Consider the following 15,469-nt stretch of genomic DNA (forward strand, 5'->3'; position numbering starts at 1 on the left):
GATTACTTCCAGTGATCTATGAGTGTTATGTTGCTATTGTTAATACATGACAATCACAACAAAGTTCAACTAAGTTGTTACTGAATAAACCCATTTGTTTATTACAGTATTTAGTGCAGTGAATGGTTAGTTTATTTGAATAATTTACAGAGACATTAGATAATCCAAGTGTTGGGGAAAAGATTTCTGCACTGCCCTCTATATTCATGACTCCATCAGATTCTACAGACTGACTCTACTGACGTCACAACTGCAGGTGCCCAGGTAGAAACTTTTAATCAGAAGTTTGTTTTCATTTCATTCTGTTATTTTCAGCATCTACCTTGCTAAATGATATCATACTTACCCTGCTCTTAGTCCTCCCAGTATCCTGGATAATCACTACTTTAGTGTGGAGCAGAGCAAGAAATAGTTTATCTGACATGGAGTATAATGGATAACTCCTCCTTCAGTAAAGATTCTTGCTGTTGTGATCCAGTATTTTAGTTTGTGTGCTTTAAACGTCTACTTTAACATTCTTCCCTCTCTCTTCTCAAGTATTCTTTAAATGTCTGCATTAACATTCTTCTCTCTCTCTTCTCAAGTATTCCTGGTGTGCTTTAACATTCTTCTCTCTCTCTTCTGAAGTATTCTTTAAATGTCTGCATTAACATTCTTCTCTCTCTCTTCTGAAGTATTCTTTAAATGTCTGCTTTAACATTCTTCTCTCTCTCTTCTGAACTATTCTTTAAATGTCTGCTTTAACATTCTTCTCTCTCTCTTCTGAAGTATTCTTTAAATGTCTGCTTTAACATTCTGCTCTCTCTCTTCTCAAGTATTCTTTAAATGTCTGCATTAACATTCTGCTCTCTCTCTTCTCAAGTATTCTTTAAATGTGTGCTTTAACATTCTTCTCTCTCTCTTCTGAAGTATTCTTGGTAGATCCCAGTCAAGGCGGTCGCTGCTTCCAAGGAGACTTTGAGTTGACCTATGACCTCTGCGTCTTCACTCAGGCTCAAAACTGCGTGAGAGAGAAACATTACATTTACATTTAGTCATTTAGCAGACGCTTTTATCCAAAGCGACTTACAATGTATACACATTTTACATTTACACTGATGGCACACTGCACATCAGGAGCAATTAGGGGTTCAGTGTCTTGCTCAAGGATGCTTCGACAGGGAATCGAACTAGCAACCTTCTGATTACTAAACAACTTCTCTACCTCCTGTACCACTGTCGCCCACTATATATATATATCATAGCATGTAATGACATTATCCAAATACAACTGAACATGAACAAAGTCCCTAATATTTGACATTTCACTGCCAGCAACCCATTTTCTCAATCAGTCTCCTCGACCCAGGCAGGATTCTAAACAATTTCAGAAAAATAGGGTGATCTTTGACACCGTGCAGTTGTATTCAAACCCCCTGCGCTAAATCTGTGCTCTGTTGATTTCAAAGGAAGTTAAAAAAAGAAAAAAACTATTAACAGTAATTATGGCATGTGGAAAATGTTGGGCAAACTTTCACTTCAAAGTCTCAGAACATAACATTAACCTGTGATTTCTAAAAAAATGCCATTGTAACATAGTTTTTGTTTCATTGCTCTACTAACCCTTGAAATAGTAACCTTACGAGCACACTATACTATATATCGTAAGGTTTTACACTATATGTCCACTAAGCTGTACAATACTTGAATGCGTTCTCCCCATCTTATCTACTATTCATTTTGTATGTATCATGTATATACCATCTTATGGTTCTATGTATCATGCATATGCCATCTTATGGTTCTATGTATCGTGTCACATGCCATATTTGCCAACTGTATGCTAACATGCTTATCCTGATACGTGTATGAATTCATCTGCCATGTTTTTGATAAACCATTGTTAATAAACCATTGACAAGGTATTACCGAATAGTTCATTAGATATTTAGTATTGCTGCCTTTCAAGTGGTAGACCTGAGTTCTATTCCCCGCACTAAAGCAGGATGCCATACAAGTGTCTGCTACATAAATTAACTTTATCATTTATAAGCTTAAATAAAAAATAGTACTCACTTTAGGCTGCAAAGAACTCAATACACTGAAGGCATTAATGAATCATCTTACTGAGTTATATGCCATTTATAATTATCTTTTAAAATAAAAACCATCCATTTATAAGTTTATAGTTTTAATAAACTAATAAACATGTATTATGCATGAATTAAGGGCATTCCCAACCTTTTTTTAAGTGTAAATATCAAACTGACTGTTTGGTAAGTGTAAGTTTAAGTGTAAATATTAGACTAACTGTTTGGTAATACTTTGTAAATGGTTTATTAAATAGACTGCGTTTCTATAGCGCTGTTGTACTCATAGAGCACTCAAAGCGCTTTACATATGAATGCCTCAGACATCTACCCATTCACACACTGATGGCAGAGGCTTCTATCTAAGGTGCCAGCCTGCACATCAGGAGCGACTCCTCTACCTCCTGAACCACTATCACCCCTTAAAACACCTTATCAAATAAATCATCAAGAAAAATATATCAACAACTTACTGTCAATTGGCTTCTCCGTGATATCATTCCCAGTTAACAGTAAATCCTTTAAATCCAGATAGGCATATCCAACATCAATACATTCTTCTTGTTCATTCAGTGGCTCACTAACAACGGTGAACTTCAGCCTACATGGGGTGAAACATATGTAAAGTTAATGATATTCCAGCCCAACTACAGGCCTAGGTCTTACAGTAGGTGTCATGTGCAGCACAGAGGCCAGTGTGAACAGCATTGCATGACATGAGTTTAAAAGCACACAATGCAAACCAATGCAAACACAATGCAGGTAGGTTCTTTCTCTCCAATCAGTTTTTGGCTTGTCTGTACAATGTCCTTTGATAGTTGGGGTCCATTACTCTAAAATTCTTGTAAGGTAACATAGAAAAAATATTCCCATTAAGCACCAGTATGATATTGAAGTTTATATAATGATCTTACATGACAAGATAAACATGCATCCTAAATACTCAACTTCTCAAAGGTGTATTTTCCTTCTATACTTGGTGATTTTGGTGGCATTTTGTAACAATGTCTTTTACTCAATGTGAAACTGGTTGATTATGTTTGGATGTTCTTTTTCATAGTGACAATGGAGTTTGAAGCCTTTTCCTTCCAGTAAAACATGTCCCACAATATATATTTAAAACCTTTTCCTTTTTCCTAGCTCACCAGCTACCTTAAATAAAGTAAATGTCGAGGTATGCAGTCGCAGCAATGCCATTATTTGCTGCACAGTATTTTAATGACAGAAATTAAATGTATATTAAAGATGTGTATACAATCCCTAGCTAAAACACCAAATATTAGCTATCTTGCAAGCCCACTGCAGTTTATCCCATAGCAATGTCAGTGGCAATATAACCAGATCCTTCTTTTCTCTTCATTTTGGATCTTAATTAAGCAGTCCATATAGGCAGGCGTAACCTCGCCAAAAAAAGCACTTGTAAAGGGACCAGTTTCACATTAAATAACTTTAAAAGGCATAGAATGGCATCAAAAGCCCTTTCTCAGTATTCTTAGCAGTAGAAATGGGTTTTACATTTAGCAGACGCTTTTATCCAAAGTGACTTACATATGTGTGACTTACAATGTATACACATTTTTACATCTACACTGATGGCACACTGCACATCAGGAGCAATTAGGGGTTCAGTGTCTTGCTCAAGGACGCTTCGACAGGGAATCGAACTAGCAACCTTCTGATTACTAACCGACTTCTCTACCCCCTGCACCACTGTCGCCCTGTTTTAGAGTTGTACTGTCCTTTACGTGTATGCCCATGAGTATTGTAGCCAGCACAGTCTTACCTCCCCTGGTTGGGGTCAACTCCCTCCAACATGGTGTACAGGTAGTGTCTGAGGGGGGCAGACTCAGCACTGTCCACATAGATCACTTAAGAGGCACAACAACGACAGAAAGAGCAATATTATAGGGAGAAACAGAGTGAAGGAATACACTTTATATACATTATATACAAGTATGGTATGTGTGGTGGCACAATGGACAGTATCACTGATCCTGTCCAGTGAAATGTATATTGTGGGACATGTTTCTCATACCACACCTGTTTCTTTGCCTCTTTGATTGTGCAAATACATTATACGTATAATACTAATCTGGGTTAACCACATCTCTCTTACGAGCGTCCTGTATACATTTTTGAATTATGAAACACATGTCTTTGCATTGATCCTGCATGGACAAAAATAGTTCAAGATAAAGGACAGGTATTCAGCAGACACTGAGGGCAATGCGTGGTTAAGTAGTAGTTTTATATTTAAACTCGTTGATCATTTAGATGAGGCGATTAGGGAAGTGAGTTCAGGGAGATCAATACGTGTGAAAGACTCTAGCAGTACACCAGATAGTGGAGGAGATGTTACAGAGGGAATCACAGCACTTCCTGGGAGACTACTGGGTCACGGAGGGGGAGGAGACTGAATTTCTTCTCATATTGATAACATTGGGCCTCATTCTCGAACGCAGTTAAGAAGAATTTAAGAGGAATTTAAGAGGAATTTCTTCTGAATTGGATTTAGGACAACATTTGGCATTCATGAAAGTTTTCTCATCTGGGATTTGCTCTGAACTTCAGAAGACTTTCCGAACTCGAAATAGCAGTCGTAACTCGGCCAGAGTTTTCTCAAATGCGATTCCTCGTGGGCCATCTTGTGGTTTTTTGAGGAATCGCATTTAAGAAAACTCTCCGTGTTAATGAATTTGTGAGAAATAGTTGGTGATTGCGTTCACATCAACTCTACAGATCCTCGGATTAAAGTATCATTAACAATTACGTTTCACATGTAGGCCTATAGTCATGATTCTACGAGGCACCGTGATGTCATAAAATAAATAAAAGCACTACACCGGAATGCTGCGCTCGTCTAGTGAGCGTCGTTTGGCACTGCCGTCTGTGCAAGTACGGCAATCCAGAATTTTCAAGTAGTTCCACGTTGGTGGAACGAACTGCCTAGCACTACCAGAGCAGGCGCGTTTACAGGTTGTAGGAACATGGTGTTTAACTGCATTGTGTTTTTTGTTATTCTAGAAATGGTGTTGAAGAGAACATTTTTTTTGGTGGAGTACTTTTTTTCTAGTTTTTAGTTTTCGAGTAGTTTTGAGTAGAGCAAGCAACCTCAAATGTATTTTGAGGGTCCATGATGACTAATGCAAAGTGAGATGAACACAACTACTTTTCCTATTAGCCACCCTGGCTATCCACTCTGTGGTTTTGTGCTCTAGGCACAAATCCCAGTGAAAATGTACAGCTGTTACCGCACACTATTGTTAAATACGTCAATATATCATCAAAACGTATTACCTAGCAAGCTAGCCAGACTTTATCGGTGCCAGTTGTGTTGTTCTTGGTGTTTGCAAGGGAAGTCAGTAGGTTGTTATCTATAGAACGTTCTATCTCAACATTGCCAGAACTGTCATGTCATTAATAGTAGATTTGTCATGTCTGTGGTGGCTAAGAGGAGCCTTGGGCTTACCCTACATGGACACTACTGGGTTATGGTGTACTATCAGCCTCATGTTAGGCCAAAATGCTCCATTGCACATAATGATACCTTAAAGTGCACCACAAATATGCATGTGCCATATTCTGTAAATGTGGACACCTTAATCACCCTTTCATGACCCAAAACCTAATTTCATGACTTGGTTTTTCTTACCTCTTATGAAATTGTAATGGATTTCCTCTCCATCAGTTGGCTTGCGGAGAGACAGGGGTGTCTCTGTCGTTTCCATGGGAACACCAAGGAGACGGTACTCGACATACACACGTTGGACAGATTTGTCCAAGGCAATCCGGGAGTCGGGATCGAATGATAGTGAAAGAATCTCCACTCGAAATGTGTCCCCCTGAGACAAATGACACAAAACAAATGAGTTTCGATCTTAAACTGAACCTTAACTAAACCTAATATATATATAATGTAAGATATAAATATCTGTAAAAACTGTACACGCAGTCACTGAAGGTAACCTATCAGAGTTTAAAGTATTGATAGGTTTAAAACTCATACATTCATATCTAAACTACTTCATACTTCCTGTACCTTCCTCTTTGGTTTTAATGATGGTGGAATAATGATGACATCACTGCTACTGGAGGATCTTGATTGGTCAGATTCTAAAGCTTCAGTTTCCTCATGATCTGACACAGAGGAGAAATATGGATATATATGATATGATATGGATAAAAATATGACACATAGTTAGAAGTGGTAGTAGAATATGTAAGTCACTCATTACCAGACTGCAAGCAATATTGTAGAACAAGTGGCATGGTTCAACATTGTCAAAAGGTGAAATGAAATCACAGGAATTGTAGAAAATACGAGCTTGTATCTACCAAACCGTTTACCGTTTGACATATTAAAATTGTGGTGATGCAATTAAAAATCCCCGCAAGTAGACAAATTTAGGTGTAAAAAAATTCACAATGGCACGAGAATTTAGCAGTTGTGCCAATGAGTCCATACCCTCTCCATAAGGTGACCCATGATGATGCCAATCAGTCCATACCCTCTTACCTATGATGATGTCAATGAGTTCATGCCCTCTCCATAAAGTTACCCATGACGATGCCAATGCCAATGAGTCCATACCCTCTTACCCATGATGATGCCAATCAGTCCCATACCCTCTCCATAAGGTTACCCATGCCAATGACCTCTGACCTCTGAGTCCATACTCTCTCCTTAAGGTGACCTATGACCTCCGACCTCTGAGTCCATGCCCTCTCCATAAGGTTACCTATGACCTCCGACCTCTGAGTCCATGCCCTCTCTATAAGGTGACCTATGACGATGCTACATAAAGAGTTACCTTTGATGATGCTACATAAAGAGTTACCTTTGATGATGCTACATAAAGAGTTACCTTTGATGATGCTACATAAAGAGTTACCTATGATGATGCTACATAAAGAGTTACCTTTGATGATGCTACATAAAGAGTTACCTATGATGATGCTACATAAAGAGTTACCTTTGATGATGCTACATAAAGAGTTACCTTTGATGATGCTACATAAAGAGTTACCTTTGCTGCTTTCATTTCCATGCTGCTCCTCTCCTGGCTCGACTCTGATGGCTCCCTGTTGAGAGGGGAAAGGTTTGTTTTTATTCTGGTTTATTTAACACTTTCTTGCTTAATACATAATTCCATATGGGTTGTGATGTCTTCAGTATTCATCTACAATGTGGAAAATAATTAAAAAAGAAAGGAAAAAACATTGTTCATACACCTTGTGGGTTATCTCTTTTTTTTCTGGGTTAGCAAAACAATGATCTCAGAGTTTTTGATGAACAAAAACAGGCCGACAGCCAATTGATGTGTGTGTGTTGCTATGGTGGGTGGAGTTTGTTCCCCCATGGATAGGCATCTCATCCCTTGTGCCGACTATAGTGTGCTAACTGTGAAGACTAAAGACTGTTCATTCTATGCAGGCGTCGTGTTTGGTTGTCATTAGGGTGTGAAGGACCCGACACACCATTCATCTTTAGTTTCTGTAGTTTCCGCCAGCCAAAGCATACTACATTAGATCAGCTCATTGGTGTCAAATAGAGAATAAAGTTAAGAGCTGTGTCCTGCTTATCTTATCGAAGTATACACACAGGGAGGTTATGGGGATGAACCCATTGGTGTACTGGACAGACTGCTAAACTATTCTACACCTGAGATGGACAACAAGAACATCATAACAAAAAGAAAAGGAAACACTAATAGTTCATATATTTAGCATAACAGAATTAATAGGAAATAAACACACAATTACCTTCAACCTAGGTTTTGCAATTGGCCTCATTGTTGCATGTGGTCCTTTGTCAGCCGGTACCTTCCTTTTGCCCTCTGGTATCTCCCTCTCTGGTTGATCTCTCTCTCTGTAATATTGTGGGGCTTTCACTGACTGAAATGGGTACTTCCATCTCAGTGACACTCGAACGATTCCCCTGGTACCTCCAGTGGAGTCCCACAGCATATAATCTCCTATAAACACAAACATTATCATAGTTAACACTCTGACATTGCTGTTACCATGGCATCCTCTCATAGGCTTGATTACTGAGTGGGCACACTAGGTACCTGCCCCTAGGGTGTGTGACCACATAGGATCCCAAGTATTTTGATTGTGGTCATGAAGACATTGAAATTGCAGAACTATTCAATATATTCAATATTCAATATAATAATCCCCAAACCCAAATCATAATGTCCCACGGCAGCTGTATGTTTTGACCTAACATACTGTACATAGGGGTCATCATGGTTCACTTCCTGCCGCACTCACAGACAGACAGGACCCTCCTGCTCAAGCCTGTTCACTTGTACTGTTATGCTGATGACCTCATCTTTCTTAGCTCATCACTTCTATTCCTCCCCCTCATACTGTTCTGCTGATGACCTCATCTTTCTTAGTGTGTGTGTGTGTGTGTGTGTGTGTGTCATTGCTTGTCTTCACGCCACCATCAGACTGTTTAGTTTAGTAGACCAACGGTTTAGTTTTAGGTCACAACTACCTCAAAACGAAACAGCACTAAAACGATTTTTTACAGTGGTAGAAGAACTGTGTTACAGCACTGAAAACTGACTACAGAACACAATCAAAAACTAAACAGCACTTCCAAAGATGGACACCTTCACCCTCACCTTAGATGGATACACACACACAGACACAGACACACACACACACACACACACACACACACACACACACACACACACACACATGGTCACACACATACATAACAAACCCCCCCCCCCCACACACACACACACACACGGACACACAGACACAGACACACAGACACACACACACACACACACACACACACACACACACACACACACACACACACACCACACATGGTCACACACATACATAACAAACCCCCCCCCCCCACACACACACACACACGGACACACAGACACAGACACACAGACACACACACACACACACACACACACACACACACACACACACACACACACACACACACACACACACACACACACACACTCACATACATGTACTCACCTCTTATTGGTCTGCCAGTTGCCAGGGTCTGCAGTGGGATGGAGGTCTTGGCCAAGTAAGCAGGTGGGATCTGATCTTCACTCTCATCGAACAAGTAAACCCACAGTTTGGTGCGGCGCAGGTACTCACACACATCTGAGCTCATGGTCACTGAGTAACTGGCCATGTCTTCAAACACAGGATCTGCACTGGAGTGTATGATGGGAGAGGAGTGGGGTGGCAGGTCAAACAGCTGGTACGTTAAGTAGGCATCAGGAAGCAGCTCGGGCCAGCGGGCACTGAGACCAATACAGCGATCTAGCACCACCTCCAGCTCATTGGCTGTTCCCAGATCAGATTTATGCAGCTCCTGTCACCAAAAAACAAAAACAATCAATCAATCAATCAATCAATCAATCAATTCAATCTTATATAGCGCTTCTCTAAATACCCGAAGTCGCTTTACAGAGTCCAGAGTCCAGTAGTCATTCATACACAGTCATACCGGTGGTGGTAAGCTACATCAGTAACCACAGCTGCCCTGGGGCAGACTGACAGAAGCAAGATACATACATAAATGCAAACATACACACACAGGGTGTAATGTATCCCCTTCTCATAGTGATTCCTGTTTTGCCTCACCAAGTGTTTAACATTACTGATTGGAATGTCTGCTTCCTGGTTAACAATTTATGGAGGGCAAAAAGAAAGCACTCTTTTGATCCATCAGTTCAGCCAACTTTAGTCCAAATAAAATATCATAGTAACCGCCAAAAGAAACAGCTGGCTAGCGTTTGCAATGCACACCTGGCCTTTATGTTGGCTATTTAAATAATGAGGCTAATTTAATTGATGGTTTACTGGTTGGTTTACTGAAAAATTATTAGCATTTACATTTCATTTAAAAAGTAAATCTACAGCTTTCATTGTAACGATACCTCATAGATATGTTCTCTCCGGTGCAGTGGCTGCTGAGTCACCCTTGTCTCTGTTAGTCCCTCCAGCTGTCTGTCTGACGCTCTGTCCAGCTGTCTGTCTGCCGCCCTCTCCAGCTGTCTGTCTGCCGCCCTCTCCAGCACAGACTTGGGTGGTCCAGTGGTGGGCTGCAGACGCACCCAGAGCTCCAAGACCCCAAGGATTTCCCCATCCTTCCCTATTCACAGTGAACATGTTATAGATGTACTGTATAGTCATCATTATCACAAATACAATAACCAATATAATCTATAATGACATGGTCATGGCATATTCACAGTGAACATGTTATAGATATACTGTATAGTCATCATTATCACAAATACAATAACCAATATAATCTATAATGACATGGTCATGGCATATTCACCGTGAACATGTTATAGATGTATAGTCATCATTATCACAAATACAATAACCAATATAATATATAATGACATGGTCATGGCATATTCACCGTGAACATGTTATAGATGTACTGTATAGTCATCATTATCACAAATACAATAACCAATATAATCTATAATGACATGGTCATGGCATATTCACCGTGAACATGTTATAGATGTATAGTCATCATTATCACAAATACAATAACCAATATAATATATAATGACATGGTCATGGCATATTCACAGTGAACATGTTATAGATATACTGTATAGTCATCATTATCACAAATACAATAACCAATATAATCTATAATGACATGGTCATGGCATATTCACCGTGAACATGTTATAGATATACTGTATAGTCATCATTATCACAAATACAATACCCAATATAATCTATAATGACATGGTCTGAGATCTGCCTGGGACTCATCGTTCTACTTGGATGCTATGTTTACATGTTACTCCCATGTGTTTGATCAGGCATCTCAAACCTAGGCAGATTTTATACATGGTCTGAAAGGAATGTAAATTCATCTAAAGCACAACGGATGCAAGCCTGAGGCCAACTCTGTTTTGTGAAACCTCTTTCCCATGGAACTATGCATGACTTCAAAAAGGTTTGTCTTTTTTCCTTTTCCTAATTTTAATTAAAATTGTACTTTTATTCTTTTACTTCCTTCTCAATATCCTTTATTTTTGTTATTAGTGTATTGTTTTTATCACTGCTCCTTTATCAATGAAAGTTTTAAGTTTTTTAGTATTATTTTGTTATTTTCTGACTGATTTTCTGATTTTGCACAATTGTGCTGCTGTTCTCTTTGCAACCTCCCCACCATTGGAAATGAAGGTCTTTTCCTAAGGCTTAAATTAAAAAAATATCTGAATTAAAAAAAGTATAAGAATTTGCAGTTGACATTTACATGGGAGTCTAAGAGAACATATTAAGTTAATGACACATACACTATTTCTGCATCAAAAACAGCTTACATACTGACCTGTGATGTTGGCGGCACCACTTATTCGCTCCCCTCTGTATTCCATTGCATCCAACAAGGAGATCTGTGCTCGGCCACAGGTTACAAAAAGCACCCCGCCGAGCTTCTGGTGCAGGTCTGCAGTCATCATGCCCCCCTGTCCTGCCAGTTTCCCCAGGTCAGAGACAGACAAGGCGTACCGAGAGGTGAAGGCGTAGTGGGGCTGCACTCCAGACCCCAGTGGGGTGGAATGGGTCTCAAAGTCCAGGAGCGCGTACGTGCAGAAGGTCGTGACCTCCGTGGGCATTCCATATTCCCTTGCCTGTGCCTGGCCCATGAGTCTGAGACCAAGGGGGGTGAAGGTCACCCCTCGAAGATGAACCTCGAGCAGCGACTCCCCTCTTTGTAGCTGAAAGACTACGTTATCATCTTCAACGGGAAACACATTCTCTTGATCCTTCCCTAACCAAGAGTATTCTGTTGGCGCGGTCCGTTTGTAGACCTTAGGACTGTAGACCAGTTCCCTGAGCTGAGCTGGAACACAAATAGAATGGTTACATTTACATTTAGTCATTTAGCAGACGCTTTTATCCAAAGCGACTTACATATGTGCGACTTACAATGTATACACATTTTACATTTTACATTTACACTGATGGCACACTGCACATCAGGAGCAATTAGGGGTTCAGTGTCTTGCTCAAGGACGCTTCGACAGGGAATCGATCTAGCAACCTTCTGATTACTAAACGACTTCTCTCCCACTGTACCACTGTCGCCCCCATATATGGTTGGCCTTCCACATCAGGGGCGCATGTTCATCACTTGAACCATTGCTTCAACAGCACTACCTTTCGTAGGATTTGTTCATAATAGCTAAAGACATTTACAGTACAACTATAAAACAAGATATCGAGATAAAAGTATTAGAATACAATTCAACATGTACAAGTTTAGCCTTGCCTATAAACTTAGTAATTTGACACTGTCCTCAAAGAAGTATTTTGTTATCGTCATTGATCAAGAGAGATATAACCTGGAACACCTGTCATAAAAATATGCATATTAATAAGAGATGTATGGCCCTTAGGTCATGAGGTCACATACCATGCAGATGGAGTTTTATTTCCTGGTGTGTTCACATCTGGTCAGAAAACGATGTGGGGGGTGTGAGGGGTAAAGTAAACGTGTGTGCTTGTGTGTGAGTGTGTGTGTGTGTGTGTGTGTGTGTGTGTGTGTGTGTGTGTGTGTGAGTGTGTGTACACAGCAGTATCCCTCTCCCTCTCTCCTTTCCTCTCTCAGCCAAATAAAGATCTTCCGTAGAATTTTTGAATAAAAAAGGGAAAATGACATTTTTAAAAACTGCCTTTTAAAAACAGTGGGACTTGAAGTGTGTATGCATATCTTTATAAATATTTAGGTTAAGAGGTTGATATGAGGTTGAGAGGTGAGGAAAAGGGCTGTTCGCCCAATGGAGAGATGCAGCATATTTGTATGCAGCCTGGCAAAATGTTGTGCTATCCTGGGTTGGCAGCTATTAGCTCTGCTTGCAGCTATATTCAAACTTAATATGATGTTTACATTGTAAATAAATGGCAAGTACATTTATACCTGCCATAGCTTGCCAGATCGTAAAAAAAAGAAAATGGTAGATGGGTAAAGCGTACTTGCGTGATTCTGAATCCACTAGTTTGTTTTGATTTTCCATCACCCATCTTTTTACTTTTCTTCTTTTGAATTAGTTTCAGTTGTTTTATTTCCTTTACTTTTTGTCTACATTTAATTCATTTCAATCTACTTACCTTGACTGGTACCACTTTGGTACAACTCCTGTTGTTCTTAAATGTGCTATACACATAAAGCTGAAGCAGCACCTGCATAACAACACTTACCCTGTAACGTGATGATCTGTCTCATTCGGCTTTTCAGCATTCTCTCTTTCTCTGAAACTTTCTTCTGGAACTCTTGCTTCTCCGTATCTGCTCTGAATATGATGGTTTGGAGCTCAGCCTGCGAAGGCAAGACAAAGGGAGAGTCACTCACGAGAGTAACAGAGAGAGATGAATGACTGAGTGAGTCAGCCCATATCTGTGTTCATTAGTGTGTATGCAGACATTGACTGTGTGTGTGTGTGTGTGTGTGTGTGTGAGTGTGTGTGTGTGTGTGGAGGTATAAACCTGTAGATCGGCACTAATCCTGTGTTGTAGCAATAGCAGGTCTCTTGTCTTCTGCAATTCAAACACCGTCTCAGCATAGGATGCCTGTAGATTGATCATCTCACGATATGGGTCTTCCCCTTTCCCCTTGGAGCCCAGTAAACGCATGCCCTCTTGGCTCTCCTGCTGCAGCCTGAAGGCCTGACACAAACACAAACACAAACACAGACACAGACACAAACACAAACAATGACATCGTGACACTACCTGACCTGCGCCAGCATTCTAATGTTGAGTTATGAAGCAACTGTCAAGTGACAAATGTTTGGGGGAAAAAAACTGTGTGTTCCACAAGCTGACCTTAATTTGGAGTAAAGTTTCACTCAGTTCTTCAACACTCATGTCAAACACCTATGTGGGAAAGAGACAAGACCATTTTATGTTCATGACACAGTATCACTAATGTTAGAGTAGACAAGCCTGTGTCATTTGGTGGCACATTATATAACCTCTTACATGAGTCACCGAGTCTAGCCTCTCTTGCAATGATGTCATCTCCTTTCTGTGCACGAGGACTTCATTCTCCAATCGGCTGTGTTTCTCTCGCAGAGCTTTCACCAACACTATAAATATATATATATATATGTAGACATAATACACATTAAGAGACAAACTGAAACTTTAGTTTACTCTTTATTCTTTGCTTTGTGTTTCCCCGATCGCTTCCTGCTCCCGTTACGTAGTCTGTTCATACAGTCTGACAGTGGGAAGAGACAGCGAGGGGGAGAGAACAGTTTTCATCCAATCAGTTGATTTAAAGATAAAATATCCATCTTATTGTGGTAGTTATTTTCAGATTAATTCAGTAATCATCAGAAAACATCACATTGAAGCTTTGCATGGTTGCATTATTTCATAAAAGGTTTTACTTGTGTTTCCTCATGAAAGTTCCTGATACAAACTGCCAATCTAAGTGTGTTGTGTGGAATCACCCCTACATACCCCTCCCTGATGCTTGCCTCACCTTGCTTTTATCAATGTTACTCTTACATGATGACAGTAAAAGGACGTGTCAATTGGAATAACCACACAGATATTATTCACTTGATAATGTGTTAATAATAACTAGGTTAAGCAGCTACCAGCTCACATCACAAAGCCTAATCTCTATCTTCACTTATGAAGTGCTGGAGGACTCTGGGTTGTGCTGTCCATTCTTACCTCTTTCTTGTTCCCTCTCTTCCTCCAGCTTTTCTGCTTGCCACCTCATCTTCTCCTTCTCGTCTCTTAACTTGTCTTTCTCTTTGGTGTCAGCAGAAAGCCTCTCTTCTAGGCTCTGTGTCTCTTGTCTCCAGTCTCCATCCCCAACCTTATCTGGTGTGCTCTCGTTCTCCACTGGCCCCTCCTTCTGGCCTTGGGATGAAAGAGTACTGAAAGAGAACAGGGTAGAGGTCAGAGGTCAGCAGTGAAGAAAGAGGAGAGGAGAGGAGAGGAGAGGAGAACTGAAAGAGAACTGAAAGAGGAGAGGAGAGGAGAGATGAAATAGAACTGAAAGAGGAGAGGAGAGGAGAGGAGAGGAGAGGAGAGGAGAGGAGAGGAGAGGAGAGGAGAGAGAGAACTGAGAGAGGAGAGGAGAGGAGAGGAGGAAGAGGAGAGGAGAAAGAGAACTGAAAGAGGAGAGGAAAGGAGAGGAGAGGAGAGGAGAGGAGAAAGAGGAGAAGAGAAAGAGGAGAGGAGAGGAGAAAGAGAACTGAAAGAGGAGAGGAAAGGAGAGGAGAAAGAGAACTGAAAGAGGAGAGGAGAGGAGAGGAGTAGAGAAAGAGGAGAGGGTAGAGGAGTGGAGAAAGAGAACTGAAAGAGGAGAGGAGAGGAGAGGAGAGAAGAGAACTGAAAGA

At 40.4% G+C, this 15,469-nt stretch overlaps 1 protein-coding gene across 2 annotated transcripts; it reads right to left on the minus strand.

Annotated features, from left to right (window-relative positions):
- Nucleotides 1-206: 206 nt before the first annotated feature.
- Nucleotides 207-15,000, minus strand: rpgrip1 (RPGR interacting protein 1). 2 transcript variants are annotated; one of them, XM_031585235.1, is made up of 14 exons: nucleotides 14,091-15,000; nucleotides 13,935-13,985; nucleotides 13,596-13,775; nucleotides 13,311-13,428; nucleotides 11,440-11,952; nucleotides 10,010-10,224; nucleotides 9,093-9,441; nucleotides 7,833-8,044; nucleotides 7,097-7,151; nucleotides 6,109-6,206; nucleotides 5,722-5,911; nucleotides 3,853-3,937; nucleotides 2,543-2,670; nucleotides 207-1,000 (listed from the first exon to the last, which is right to left on the minus strand). In XM_031585235.1, exons 1-14 carry the CDS (start codon nucleotides 14,127-14,129, stop codon nucleotides 882-884), a joined length of 2,352 nt encoding a protein of 783 aa, XP_031441095.1. In that variant the 5' UTR covers nucleotides 14,130-15,000; the 3' UTR covers nucleotides 207-881. The 2 variants fall into 2 exon arrangements, with proteins under 2 accessions (XP_031441095.1, XP_031441096.1); XM_031585236.2 differs by lacking the exons at nucleotides 207-1,000; nucleotides 2,543-2,670; nucleotides 3,853-3,937; nucleotides 5,722-5,911; nucleotides 6,109-6,206 and adding an exon at nucleotides 6,650-7,015 and having other exon boundaries at nucleotides 7,070-7,151.
- Nucleotides 15,001-15,469: the final 469 nt, after the last annotated feature.

The sequence above is a fragment of the Clupea harengus genome, chromosome 18, assembly GCF_900700415.2.
Source record: "Clupea harengus chromosome 18, Ch_v2.0.2, whole genome shotgun sequence".
NCBI lineage: Eukaryota > Metazoa > Chordata > Actinopteri > Clupeiformes > Clupeidae > Clupea > Clupea harengus.

Coding starts and splice junctions, on each gene's coding strand:
- rpgrip1 (XM_031585235.1), bottom strand. CDS start 14,129: ATGACATCATTGCAAGAGAGGCTAGACTCGGTGACTCAT. Junction 13,986..14,090: donor GGCTAGACTCGGTGACTCAT/GTAAGAGGTTAT, acceptor TTTCCCACATAG/GTGTTTGACATGAGTGTTGA. Junction 9,442..10,009: donor GGAGAGAACATATCTATGAG/GTATCGTTACAA, acceptor TTTTGGTGACAG/GAGCTGCATAAATCTGATCT.